General features: G+C 44.3%; 1 protein-coding gene across 1 annotated transcript in view; it reads right to left on the bottom strand.

Annotated features, from left to right (window-relative positions):
- The window catches only part of LOC308420048 (uncharacterized protein), a gene marked incomplete at both ends in the record, with an annotated part of 39,286 nt that overhangs the window by 12,106 nt on the left and 12,287 nt on the right, over positions 1–14,893 (bottom strand). The window contains 2 exons of the mRNA XM_080916000.1: positions 10,499–10,971; positions 11,423–11,486. Of these exons, the coding sequence (XP_080772126.1) occupies positions 10,499–10,971; positions 11,423–11,486 (537 nt within the window). The remainder of the gene's footprint in view (positions 1–10,498; positions 10,972–11,422; positions 11,487–14,893) is intronic.

Here is a 14,893-nt window from a genome sequence, read left to right on the forward strand (position 1 = left end):
CCCATAATTTGGCACAGGAATCACAAAAAGACGCATTCAAATGCAAATAGGGTAGAAGTCACAGATGTGGATGGAGGGTCTATTGTAAAGTAAACACACTGAGATCATCATTTTTCTCATCTCCAGACTCATCATTATAATCTCTGCAAGCGAGGATGCTGAATTAGCAAAGCCCCTCACAACACACAGCATGTTTGGAGCGCCCCAACATGTTAGGAACGGACTGACTTGCAGAGGCATCTACTTCTCTCCAGCACAGGCTGCAGTTACAGCCTTCACTTCAGAAGTCTTTCCAAGAAAGTGCCCATGACCTGCACCTCCAGGAGGCAGTGCTCATCCTCAACAGCTACAGTGCCCTGCAAGCATCCTTACAGCCAGCACAGCTGCATGTCTGCACACAGCCTCCAGGAAGTAGAATCTGTCTGTTTGTCTGTCTGTCTCTGTTTGTCTCTGCCCCCACCCTGTGTCTGTCTGTCTGCCTGTCTGTCTGTCTATGTCTATATCTGTGTGTCTCCCTAAAGGAAACAATTTTTGCATGCTGCCACTGTTACAGTTCAGAGAAATGATTTAATATTGTCGAAGGTAAAGAAGGTTCAGGTGATTGTTTTCCTCACTTTGCCTTATAAGGCCATCAGACATTGAACTATCTAGCAAGTTCCTTCTGCCTCTTTGAATCAGTAAAGAGCTAGGTGAGACATATGTACGTCATTAAAATCATCTGTTTTGGCTTCCGCCAGATCACCAGGGATGGTCTTTCTACACACTTCCAGAACCTACCTTTTTATTGCTCCTTTGGGTCCTGCCAGTGTGTTCTGTGGTTCTGACTACTATTCCCAGGCCTGGGCCATGGAGAGGGACTGACTCAGTCTACTACAGCCCTACGCCGGCTGATCTTATTCCCTTCCTATTGATGTTTGATTCGGACAATCTTTCCGTGTTTAATTTTTTTTGTCTATCTGTAATAATTTTTAAAGAGCTCCGTGACCCTTATGGAAATCTCAAAAATGAAAAAAGGAAAAGCAAGTCATTTGTTAAATGTCACTACTCACAGGCCACATTTTAAAAGATGTTTAGGTTTTTACCTGTAATTGTCCTTTAGTTTTGTTTCTGTAAATCTATAAATGAAAAATCAGATGGAGCAAATGATCCCTAGATAGTTTTTACTTTTACGTGTGTGTGTGTGTGTGTGTGTGTGAGAGAGAGAGAGAGAGCATGTGCACGCATTCGTGTGTGTGCTCATGCACACATGCACACATACTATGGCACACGTGTGTCAATCAGTGCACAGCTTACAGGAGTTGGCTCTCTCCTACCTCCATGGGTTTCAGAAATAGAAGCCAGGTCACCAGACTGAGCAGAGAGAGCCCTCCTACCCTCTGAGCCACCTCTCTAGCCCTTGCTTTCATTCTCACTCTATTAAAACAATAGATTGTAAGGAGAGGCTGGCGAGGTAGCTCAGCAATCAAGAATACTTGCTCTTCTTTCAGAGGACATGGATTCAGTCACCATTCCAGTTCCAGGGGGTCCAACACTCCCTTCTGGTCTCTACAAACACCAGGCACATGTGTGGTGTACAGACATACATGCAGCAAAACACCCACATACAAAAAAATAAAAAAAGGCTTTTTATTTAGAATGTTATAAGGGATGTTCTTTCACAGGAAGAGTCCAGAGAAATAGGGAAGGGTGGGGGGAGAAAATAGGACGAGGAAGGAGATGTTTAAGGAAAATTATAGATTATTCTGAAATTACAAAAACAAAGCTAGAGTCCAATGTCTCCATCTGGATTGATAAAGTGCTAAGACAAAGGTCATGGAGCTCTAAGGGAAATCACAGCACTCACCAAGGACTGTATGGACTGTTAAGGTACTAGAAATTGTAGCATAGTACTTAGAAAATGACTTTCACTGTTCATTCTCAGGGTAGGCTCCACAGAGAAACAAGGAGCAGACAGTCTGGGTCATATGTGGGAGCCAAGGAGCTCAAGTAAGCATGGAGGTAACTCAGTGCTCAGAGAGACAGGGAAAGGGCTGAGGGGGAGGGGCAGGCTTATAGGTGTCAGGGAATAAATACACCATCAGGGTTGAGATTCTTTTTAAAATTATTTTATGTACATTAGTGTTTTGCCTGCATGCATGTCTGTGTAAAGATGTTGAAGCCTCTGGAGCTAGAATTACAGAGAGTTGAGAGCTGCCACGGGTGCTGGGAACTAAACTCAGGTCCTCTGGAAGAACAGTCAGTGCTCTTAACCACTGAGACATCTCTCCAGCCCTCAGGGTCAAGATTTTTAAGGACAGAATAAGGGATAAAAATGCCCACAAGGGATGCCAGTGTTTGCACAATACTCAAGCAAACTCCTGTTAAAGAACTGTGGTAAGAGGACCGTGAAGCAAGGCATGCCCGGGGGCCAGGTGAGCATGTCAGCATCATTCACCTTCTGGTACCCAGCTCTAAAGATGTATCACAGCACAAACTGCATGCACTTCTTAAACAACGGCTGTATACACTTACAATAAGACAACGCCTAGGAGACAATGAGGCTTTTGGGGGAATGGTATCTAAAATCTTAACTGAAGATTTCCTGATGGTCTAGGCACAAATAATGAATCTATCATCCAATCAAAGAAGATCATGGAAAATACTAAATAAATCAAGTAGGTACCATGTTACACAGAACAGACAGGACTATAGAAGACACCAAGAACTCGCTTCTGAAAATACTCCCCAAAGGAGGCAATGGTGAAGCTAGCCACAGAAGGATAAAGTTACCCTAGCAAAGGCGAGGCTAGGTGTGTGGGTGGGAACAACCGGTCTATGAAGGCCCACACACAATAATTTTAGATCAGGGTGTACAAAGTGGCAATCACTGTATCACCAGCTCCCCAGGGATGTTGGCAATGTTATTCCCATGAGGCCAAAGCCTGGAAAAGCTCAAGGAAGACTCTTGAAACAAACTCAGTTCAAATATTACATGTTGCCACTTGGCGCACACAAATGCACACCTCTCTCTGTTATAAAACATACAAAGACTTAGCTGAAGAGAAGTATGTAAGGGGCAATACATATAAGCAAATGGCACATTTTCCTTTTTCCTTGCAATAGGCATCCTAACACATACTGTGCATAATTTTGCTACAACCCAAACCTACTTCTTAATTACTTATGCCCCTGTGTCCTATTTATTAGCACAATACTGCTTGAGATTGACAACCACAATAAAGGATTTTCCCCCAAAGAAGGGTAAAGTTGTCATGCGGTCCAGTTATACTCCCTCTCTCCTCTCTCTCTCTCTCTCTCTCTCTCTCTCTCTCTCTCTCTCTCTCTCTCTCTCTCTCTGTCTTTCTCTGTCTTATGTTTTACTGTCACATGGGGATTCAAGTCTTGAAAAGACACGTAAACTGTAATATATCCATCTGATATGTACAAACACAACTCAGAATATTTAGTGTATTTTTAAAAACTGGAAATGTTTAACCCCACTGTTTTACTTCTGAACATCAATTGTTTTAAAAAATAGAAGATGCTTTCAGCGTCCAGATATTAACTGAGTATTTACAATAGCTTAAGGCGGGAAATTGGAAGGCTACAATGCAGCCAACTTGTGCTTCCAGAGCAAAAGCAGATTTCCAGGCCTCTGGTACCCAGCCTTAGTAGAAGTGGAGAGAGTTCTTGGCATTTAGAGTAGGAAATGATGAAGCAATGTGTTATAATCCCACCATATGGCACGTCATTGCCCGTGACGCATACAACACATAGAGAAACAGGCAGAAGAGCAGTGGGCAGGAGATGGGTTAACTGAATGGTGCCACAGACTATTACAGTACTACGAAGATGTGGGTCATGGTGATCACTGTAAACATTATATCCAGTCTGTGAATAACGATGATTTGGCTGTGAGGGCTCAGAAAAGCTCGCATCATATTTGTCGTGCTGACTAGAGAACTGAGAAGACACTGTGAGGCAGAGGGAACATGTCCCCATGTGCCTGAACGTTTCAAAATAGGATCGGATGGAGCCACCTTGGGTCATCATGACATCTATTTTTTATTTTGGACTTTTATTCTAACTTTAAATGTTGTTTGAATTTTTGCCCGAGACAACACGTGAAACGTCCGGAGCCCAGTTGGGAATCTTATTTATAAGACAGATGGATTTTCATGTGGGTGGTGTCTTAAGACATCATCTGAGTGGTCAACACAGTCACAGTGAAGTGAGTTTCCAGGATGAGGCAGATGCTGGGGTGAAATGCAGTCAAACTCTGTCTCTAGAGCAAAAGCAACCTTCCCTGTCTCCCTCACACAGCCCTTGTGGCTGGAAGAAGTGGGGGGATCTACCCCCATCTAGCTCTGGGAATAAGGAGTAAAAACAGCAACTGAGACAAAGTCCCCAAGCTACAGCCAAGTGTAGAGCATGGTTGCCAAGGCAGAGATTTTCCTTCTCAAAATACAGAAAATTAATTGCTAGCATTGATGAATATTCAACGGGAATTCACAGTCTAAAGACATCTCAGTAATAGAATTAGGAAAGCAAGCATTTTCCTACTACAAAATAGTATGTGTGAAATGCCAGTAAAGCAAGAAACTGGCATCACCTAACTGCTATGCATATACTAAGTTTGAACGGTAGAAAAATCACATCACCTCCAGGCCTCAGCAGCCACATCTGTAAAATGGGGCAAAATGCCATCTCTAGCTCTGACTAACCATTTGTCAGCAGGACTCTCTAGTAGCTCAAATGAATTCAACTAAGCTGAGAGTTAGCAAAGACTAAAACAAATACGAAAAGCTACCAATGGGATCTGGTAGGTACAATAGGCCTTTGGCTGATGAGCATCTCATCTTACTTGAAGTTTCACTTTTGACTATATGGCCAAGAAGTGAAACCAAATCCTGAACCTGGACCATTGATTTTCTTGGTTCATTGATTTTTTTTTTTTTTCTTGCCGTATCCAGATTTTCACAGCCTCGGAAAGCAGATGCAAGTAATGTTTACATCCTATTAAATCTAATTACAGGGTAATGAAACAACAGAGTAATATACGTTTTATTCCTAACCTTTATTCTTAAAGGCTGATCTTGAATAAGGAAGTTTTTTCTTTCTTTCTTTTAGTTCTTTGTTCAGGCAACTTGTATAAAAGTCACATATGACTTGCTCCACTTACTCAGAGTCCCCCATATGCCACAAGCAAGAATATTTCCACCCAAAAAAGGAAGAGAATTAGTAATGACTTTTCCAGTACTCATCAGTGTGCAGGCTGAACAATGGCATCCATCCCAAGGAGGTCCACATTCCTAATCACCAGAGCTGGTGACCGTGCCACTTTCCACAGTGATGGGGCCTCTACAATATGACTAAAAGAGATGGCCTTAGAGTATGTGTTTTGCCCCAAAGTGGTCGCAAGGGTCCTTATAGGGAAGACACGGGGGGGGGGTTTGAATGACAGAAAGAGATGTGGTACTGGAAACAGCAGCTTGGGAATGCTGAGGGTCTCCAAACGCTGGGAAAGGCAGGCAATGTGGTGCTCTCCCAGAAGGAACTCAGACCTGATGATACCTTGAGTTTAGTTTCAAGTTTTAAGCTTTTGACCTCCTGCATTGCGTACTTTTTGCATCGGTAGGACAGAAGGCACACACGGGGGTGCAGGGGCACAAATGATGTGCAGGGCATGTCCAACTGAGAAGTGAATGCTCAGCACCCTGGTCCTTCTGGGTAGACTGAACATGACAAAGAGCACGAGGAAGCTGGGCTTGCAGGGTACACGTCTATAATCCCAGTACTTGGGAGACAGAAGAAGGCACAAGGCTAAGAAACTCAAGGCCAGCCTCTCGGCTTCATGAAACCACTTTAAACCACAAAGCGAGAGAGCATGGGGTTTGTGTGAAAGTACCTTTCAGGCAGGGCACTTTCCAGGACTTTCTGGAATGAAACTTGGGGTTAAAATCCCAGACTTCAGCATAGCTATACATTTCAAGAAAGCCAACATAAGTACACCTTTTCAAAACGAACTCAGAAACCAAGTTACCTACAAGACCCAATTCAAATAAAGCAATAAAAATCTCGGGTTTGGGAGTTAGATCATCAGAGTTTCCATCTCTTCCTTAGTCGTTTGGGTCACACTGGACAAATGAGTCATTCTCCCTGAATTTGAGTTCCTTGTCTTGAAAACTGTTCATAGTGTAAGTTATGAGTGTGAAGAGAGGTCACAGATGCAAGGAATCAGCATGTATTGAAAACTTGATAAGCCTTAGCAATGATGGTCAATGCTTCTTCTCAGCATCCTTCAGGGTGTGCTTTCCCAGTGTACTTCCGCAGTAGCTGTCCTAGACTGTCTCTGTGATAAACACCATGACCAAAAGCAACTTGGGAGAATGGGGCTCATTTTACTTTACAGGTCATAAGCCTATCATTCACAGAGGCCAAAACAGGAACTCAAGGCAGGAGCTGGAAGCAAATACAGTGGAGAAGCACAGCTTATTGGTTTGTTCCCTTTTGGTTTGCTCAGATGGCATTCTTATTCAGCCCAGGCCCATCTGCCTAGGGAGGGGATTGCCCATAGTGGGCTGGGTCTTCCTACAAAAAAAAAGTTAACAATTGAAAAAATGTCTCCCAGATATGGTCACAGGTCTGTCTGATCAAGGTAATTTTTTATTTTGGTTCTTTCTTCCCAAGGGACTCAAAGTTTCTGTTGACCACTAATGTTAACTATAACAGTAGCTAATGTATATCTTTGCCTTCACTTTATTAAAATTTTAAATGGTGAGGAAGGAAATAGGACAAGGGTATCAGGGCCAGCCTGGATTGTATGGTGAGACTCTGTAATAAACAAGCAAACAAAATTATTGGTGATTCAAATATGAAACCCTCAAAGGCAGAACCGGTCTCATTCATGCTTAGCATCTAGCACAGTGTGTGGCTGTTTAGGCTTCTTTCCTTTAATAGACATTTATAAACTGATCTGATAAGGTCCTGAGTCGCCAGCCATCATCTTTTTACCACGAGTTTTGCCAACCATGACCACTTAGTTGATAAAATAAATTGAGTCACAATCAGCATTGGTTTTCTAAAGAAATAACATAGAAAACACCTGAGTCTAAAGCCCATGATAAGGTTAAGCATTGTTACATGGATCTTTGTAAGTGTCTTTGGTTGCGTTGTAAATACATTTCATATTGTGCTTTGAGCTTATTAATAGTTCAGCTATCTACTTTGCAAGCCGTAGGTGTTTTCTAATGACTTAATGTCAGCCATTCTGATATGGATACAGTAGGCACATGACACTCAGTTCTGCCATCCCCTAATGACCGGCGGTGTGAAGCACTTCCACCATGTCCCCTTTGGATGCCTTGTTTAGAAACCTCTTTTAAAACTGCTTATTAAAAAAAATTCGGTAGACCCATCTCATGGGCAAGCAATTCCTGACACTATTAATGATACTGTTATGTTTGCAGACAGGAGCCTAGTATTGTCCTCTGAGGGGCTCCACACAGCAGCTGACTCAGACAGATGCAGACACCCGCAGTCAAACAGTGGATGGGGCTTAGGAAGAGCTTCAGGAAGGATTGAGGGCCCTGAAAGGGAATAGAAACTCCACAGGAGAACGGACAGAGTCGACTAACTGGACCCTTAGGGCTCTCAGAGACTGAGCCACCAACTAAAGAGCGCACATGGGCTGGGCCTAGCCCCCCCCCCCATATATGTAGCACATGTGCAGTCTGGCTTTCATGTGGATCCCAAACAACTGGAGCAGAGGCTATGCCTAAAGGTGTTGCCTGTCTGAGAAATCCATTCCCCTGACTTGTCAGACCTCAGTGGGGGAAGAAGCACCTAGCACTGCAGAGATGTGATGTGCTAGGATTAGGGGATATCTAGAGTGGGACTCCATTCTCTGGGGGGAGGGAGTGTGGGGGGAGGGAAGAACTGGGATGGAAGACAGCGATCAGAATGTAAAGTGAATATATTTTAAAAAGAAAAAGAAAAATTGGTAGTATTCCTAAAGCTGAACATGCGCATGCTGTTTCCTAGTGATCCTATTCTACTTGTTTACCCATCAGAAATGTGCACACGCATTCACAAACGGCATGTACCAAATGTATATAGCAACACCCTTACTAGCCACAAATCAACTGACATATTAACACTCAATAGAATCTTAGTTAGAAGGAAGAATAAATCAACAGAACACATGTGTTGAATAATCCCAAACTCGTAAGAATAAGCAAAAGAAGCAGGATGCTAGGTCATCACGTCTAACTGTAGTTATGTGAAATTTAAAACTAGGTGAAATTAGTCTATGGTGCTAAAGTCAGGGTAACAGTGACCTGGGCATCATGAGTAGGACCAAGTTAATAAGTCAGGGATGGTACTCGATCTGATTACTCATCACATTTATACACTCTGTGACTTGTGAGACCTTGACACAATCACTTTGTATGTGTATGTGTGCACATCTATGTGTGCATATATTTGTACGTGTGTGAACGCACAGTTTTGTGTATGTCAGAAGACAATCTCAGGGGTCATTCCTCGGGTACTGCACACACACACACACACACACACACCACGCACACTGAGATAGGGTCTTTGACTGGTCTGTAACTTGCACCACAGCACCTGGTTGGGTTTTGTTTGTTTATGTAGGTTCTGGGGGAGGAACTGGATCCTCCAGTTTGCAAGGCCGGTACTTTCTCCATTGATGAGTTATCTCCCCAGCTCCACAGTTAACATCGTGAGAAATTTTAAGGTGTGAGAAATGCTGATAGACAGCAGCAGTCCCTGACACATGCTTCTCCCCACTGGGCACTCTTCGAGCAGTAATCTCCCAGGATCAGGTAGGCCAGTGTTCTGAGGGCACTTCCTGCCATCCAGCCATACCTGACTCTGAAACCTGCTGAATCCGTCAGTTGCTCTGTCCTTTTAGGAGATTCTAAACTCATCTAATCCCCTTACCACCAACTGCTCTTCAGATCTTTGAATAGTGCCCCCATGCCCTCCCCCTCTCCAGGTCCCTTGGCCAGCCCTCACAGCATGGCTTTTGAGTCCTATCCTGTCTCTTTACTGAACTTTTAAAAAGAAAATCACTTAAAACCCCAAACAGAGCACAGTTCTCTAGGAGAAAGGACAAAAAAGGAGGATTTCACATGGATAAAGTCCATTTCCTCCAGCAGTGCACCCTGTCTCAGTCAGGGGCTCTATTCCTCACAAACATCGTGACCAAGAAGCAAGTTGGGGAGGAAAGGGTTTTTTTTCAGCTTACACTTCCATATCACTGTTCATCACTAAAGGAAGTCAGGACTGGGACTCAAGCAGGTCAGGAAGGAGCTGATGCAGAGGCCATGGAGAAATGTCACTTACTGGCTTGCTTCCCCTGACTTGCTCAGTCTGCTTTCTTATAGAACCCAGGTCTACCAGCCCAGGGATGGCACCACCCACAATGGGCTGGGCCCTCCCCCATTGATCACTAGTTGATAAAATGCTTTACAGCTGGATCTCATGGAGGCATTTCCTCAACAGAGGCTTCTTCTCTGTGATAACTCCAGCTGGTGTCAAGTTGACACAAAACCAGCCAGTACACACCCTGTGTGCAATTTGTCCTGTTCGTTCTGTTGATTTTAACAATCAATGTTTTGTTTTGTTTTGTTTGCATAATTATTGTAGAAACCCAGTTTACTTTCCGTGTTCCCAGTCGTCACTGTCTCAGGAGCAAGAACAGTCACTGGTTCACACTTCTGTTCCCCAAAACTGAATTCTGGGAATAAAGTGCCTCTATCTGGGATCCAGTCTTCCCACACCCAGAGACTTCCCAGAAGAGAGAGAGAGAGAGAGAGAGAGAGAGAGAGAGAGAGAGAGAGAGAGAGAGAGAGAGAGAGAGAGAGAGAGAGAGAAGAAACCTTTGTCTCAACACATGGTCTTTAATCCTTGCCAGTCCATGAAGGAGCTCCGTTTTAAAGAATATTCCGGGAATGGTGGGATGGAAGGTGAAGGAAACAAAATTCTGCCATCACCTCCACAATCCAACCTATCCCAGTCCTCAAGGAGATGAGCGTTGCTGGCCTCCGTGTGTTGCAGGCGTGTGGGTAGGGCATGGTGAGGTTGAGGTGGAAAACGTGGCAGGATGAGAACGAACCAGACACGTTAAAAGTATCAGGAACTAAAGGTATCCCTGGGGGCGATCCACCAGAGTTTCTCCAGCCTCTCGGAAAAGAAGCTCCCAAATCAGGAAAAGACAGGCAGACACATGACTACAGGAAAAACTTCCAGGCAACCCCGGGGCGGTTTAGACGTCAGGAGTAGGTGAAAAGGAGAATCGCCGAGCTGGGGACGTGCTACAGATCAGAGCGCGTGTGGGAGGCTGGGAGAGGTGAGCTGGGAACCAGGAAGGCGACAGGACAGAACAGGGAAGAAGAGCTCAGAGGCCTCTGGTGGTGGGGGGCGACCGTGGGGGAGGGAGTAGGGCAGGGATCCGAAGTCCACAGGCGGCAAGGGAGAAGCCGCTTCCTACCTGGCCCAGGTCTGCTCCATGATCCAGGCGCTCTCTTCGCTGTCTGGGTGCTGGTCACCCCGGAGTGGCCGCAGCCCGGGAAGATGCCAAATCTTGCCCAGGAGTCTCCAGCGCAAAAAGCCGAAGTCTTTTCCTTCTCTCCAGCTCCTCTTGGCGCCGGCGCCGGGTAAAGGAACAAGGTCCGCTCTCTGCTTTTTGAAGAGAGCGAGCCGATCTGCCGCAGCCGCGCCCTCAGCTAACGGTGCTCTGGGTACAAGGCAGAGACTGTTCTCGGGAGGTGGCTGGACGCTGCTGCCGCCGAGCCCAGGCCGCGGGCGCACAAGCTCCCAGGCTGAGACGCGACTGGCTGGCACGAGCTGATCCTCACCAGCTGAGCTGTCAACCACGAGTGAGCTGGAGGCGGGTCTCTGTGCAGCCCGGGACCCGCCCAGGTGACACGCCTCGGCACACACCCTCCAGTCTCCGCGGCCTCCCTAGAAGGCCTTGAGGACTGATACCCTGGAGGTGGCCATCGATGACCCTTGTCAGACTCTCAGTCTCTCGCTGACTCCAATGAGGAGATTTGGATAAAAACAACTGTACTGGCTGGCTCTATAAGAAAGCAAGCGGAGCAAGCCAAGGGAAGGAAGCCACTAAGTGACATCCCTCCATGATCTGTGCATCAGCTCCTGCTTCCTGACCTGCTTGAGTTCCAGTCCTGACTTCCTTTGGTGATGAACAGCAATATGGAAGTGTAAGCTGAATAAACCCTTTCCTCCCCAACTTGCTTCTTGGTCATGATGTTTTGTGTAGGAATAGGAACTCTGAGTAAGACAGCAACCAAGTGCAGGGGAGCACTTTGGAGAGGTGGTCCTCCCATATGCCTGCATCGCTCACCCACAGACATCCTCCGAGTCTGAGATGGAGTCTAAGAACGATGCAAACCTGAATGTAGGCTGTGCTTCCCAAGACGTCATAGGGCACAGGGTGATTCTCTAAGACATGAGACCTGTTAGTTTCAGCATTAATCCACGGATAAAAACTTCCTCAGGATGCAGCCTTCCTAACCAAAACTTGTATCCTTATTGGCTTCCCCCATCTCAATCAACCCCTGGTTTAGCTTCTTTGTCTTGTAGTTTCCACAGCAACAGGGCTCTACCAGAAGCTCCAAGGAGACAGAGGGTTCCTGAACATCCCAGAATTGTCTAAACACCTTAAGAGACCTAAGAGTGGCGCCCTGGATGTAGACTCTCCAGCAACGGTGGCTGTTCTGAGAGCACACAGGAAGTCTTTCCTTCCAAGGAGGGGGCTGCCCAGACCCTTACATCCACTTATGTACAATGTTAAAACAAGGCAGACATGCTGTAATTAGAGGGCTCGCCTCCTGGAGCTCCCTTTTAGCTCTGAAATAAACCTTTTTATTAAGTCACATGATCACTGTTATCATTAGCTTTACCACTGGCCTTTTAATCTTTTTTAAAAGCTATATATTACTGGTGCCTATATTTGAAGATGACAGTTTAGTTAGATTTGCTTGAAGACAGCATATTTGAGAATAAGAAGACTCAACTCAGCCTGGGCTCTGATAAGGCCAGTGGCATGGCCCAGGGCTGTGTTCTCTACATTTCATAGATCAACAAGGCTTCTTCAGAAGGAACCCATTCTCTCCGGCACCCTTGCGGTTAGACTCAGGAGGAGACATGGCATGCCTGAATGCTGGTGGAGCAGCAAAGCGCCTGTTACAGGGCAGTAACCTGTCAACTACCTCAGTGTCTTGGATTAATTCTACTCTTCAGTAGGAAACCGGGAGGGGCAGACAGCATAACAAACACTGAGGTTCAGAGGAGTCTTTGAAAAAGACCTGGTTCAGAATCGCCCAAGCCCAGTGTTTAGTTTGTAGCTAAAACCACGCTCAAGATTAAAGTCAACCCCCTCCCCAACTTGTGCCCTTAATGTTCATTTAAAATGTTCCCAGGAAAGGACACAATGAAAGTCTGGTTTGACACTAGGCAAGACCCACAAGCCACCTGTCTTGAAAAGAATCCACTGTTGCCTTGGGGGAGGGGCAGGGAGCTCAGGTTTCCATCCCTCATACCAAAGTTGATGCTATATTTAGTTGTGTCTGAAATCAAATTATGGGCTGTTGAGTTGTGGAGAGAGATTCTGTCTACAGCCAGACGTGCTTCAGAAGAGATATAAGCTAACTGAGTGACCTGTGGCCTCCCAGAAGCACAGCTGAAAAACAGGCTTTTTAAAAAAAAAATAACTTTTGTTCCAAAAGTTTATATTTATTGGAGACTATTCTGAAATTAAAGAAAACTATGTAGAAAGTAAAATAATTTTTAAAATCTAGCAATAATCTGTGTTTAAAGCTTATAGAATCTCTTCCCTGTCTTTTAAAAACCGGAGTTATTTATTTATTTATTTGGTTAGTTGGTTGGTTGGTTTTTCAAGACAAGATTTCTCTGTGAAATAGAGCCCTGGCAGATCTGGAACTCACTCTGTAGACCAGGCTGGCCTTAAATTCACAGAAATCTGTCTATCTCTGCCTCCCCCTACCTTTGCTTCCTGAGTGCTGGGATTAAAGGCATGTACCACTATTCCAGGCTAAGTATTCATTTCGTTACATATGTCAGTCTGTCTGTCTGTCTGTGTGTATTTATGTATGTTTGTCTGTTTGTATGTATGTGAGTGCTCTATCTACATGCATGCTTGCATAACAGAAGAGGGCATCAGATCCCATTGTAAATGGTTGTGAGCCACCATGTGGTTGCTGGGGATTGAACGGAGGACCTCTGGAAGAGTAGCCAGTGAGTGCTCTTAACCACTGAGCCATCTCTCCAACCCTAAAGGGAGACTTTTTAATGAGAACAAAGGCTCACTTACAGACATGGGTGTGTTTGTCTGGGTAAATCTGGAGAAATTTATTTAATGTCTAAAAACTTTTATATGTATGGTTAGAAACAATGTCTTCTTAAACCTTAAAAGAAAACCATTTCTCTGAATATCACAAATCTAGCACAAATGCTTATGTTTCTCCACGTTCCTTTTAGGCACAGTTGGAGCATATTTATAAAGCTATAATTACAGTTTAAATCTGCATATTTAGTCTCTGGCTTTCCACATGCTATGTATTTGTTCATGTTTTCAGGTAGAGTCTGTGGTTAGACCACAATGATCACACAATGCTTTAACGTGTTTCAGTGGAACAGAAGCCTACTTAATAATATTGTTTGGGGGCTGGAGAGATGACTCAGTGGTTAAGAGCACTGACTGCTCTTCCAGAGATCTTGAGTTCAATTCCCATCAACCACACGATGGCTCACAACTATCTGTAATGAAATCTGATGCCCTCTCCTGCTGTGTCTGAAGACAACAACAGTGTGCTCATACAATAAAATAAATGAATAATTATTTTAAAAATATGATTTTGTTGCATAGTTATAATATTTCTAATATTACGGCCAAATGATACTCTGTGAGCATTTTTCTGCCTGTTTTCTTTCTTTAATTATACTCAGGTTTGAATGTATGAATCCCTCTAAAATGTATATATTGGAACCTAAACAATGGGCCTAAGGAATAAGGTCTTCAGGGAATAATGGGGCCACGAATATTATCCTCTCTAGAACAGGATTTGTAGGAAGAGGTTATAAGAAGAGGTTGAAGAAGGTGCCTGGTCCCTTTTTACCCTTCTTTCTGTCTTTCTTGCCATGTTAGGACATACGGGACTGTAATGATTGAAGCCTTTCTGTCCACCTAAATTGAGATAAAGTAAAAATACATTACAGAAACTGTTCCTGAGGGCTGGCACTGACACTGGGGTTAAGAACACTTGTTCCTCTTCCAGAGGACCCGAGTCCAATTCCCAGCACCTGCATGGCAGCTCACAACAATCAGTAATTCTAGTCCCAGGGATCTAAATACCCTCTTTTAACCTCCAAGTGTGCATTTGCTGCACATACATACATGAAGGCCAAACACTCACACACATAAAGTAATGAAATTAAAAAAATCTGAAAGTGTTTTCAATAAATTTCTTTAAACTGGTTTTTTTATTTAATTTTTTTAATTAATTAAAAAATATATGTCGCTGAAGTTTGGTGACTTGCTTCTGCAGCATAGCCTGGCCTATTCTGATACTTGATGCCACTCCCACTTTGGGACTGCGATCATTTTATTAGTGTTGCACATGGTACTTATTATAAATCTGCTCCAAGTTTTCAGATTTAGAACAGAGGCAAACGGAGTTGATGGTGTTGATCAGTTCAAACAGGTATGCTGTTCTTCCCTAAGCACAAAGCTTAGCCCTTAATTGGTCATCTTGTTGAATTGGTTGTAAATCTGTCCAATCATTTGCTAGCATCCAGTGGTTCCTTCCCTTCTGTTTTTTTTCCTAATTCTTGCCTTTATTCC

Source organism: Micromys minutus (genome assembly GCF_963924665.1).
Source record: "Micromys minutus genome assembly, chromosome: 4".
NCBI classification, from domain to species: domain Eukaryota; kingdom Metazoa; phylum Chordata; class Mammalia; order Rodentia; family Muridae; genus Micromys; species Micromys minutus.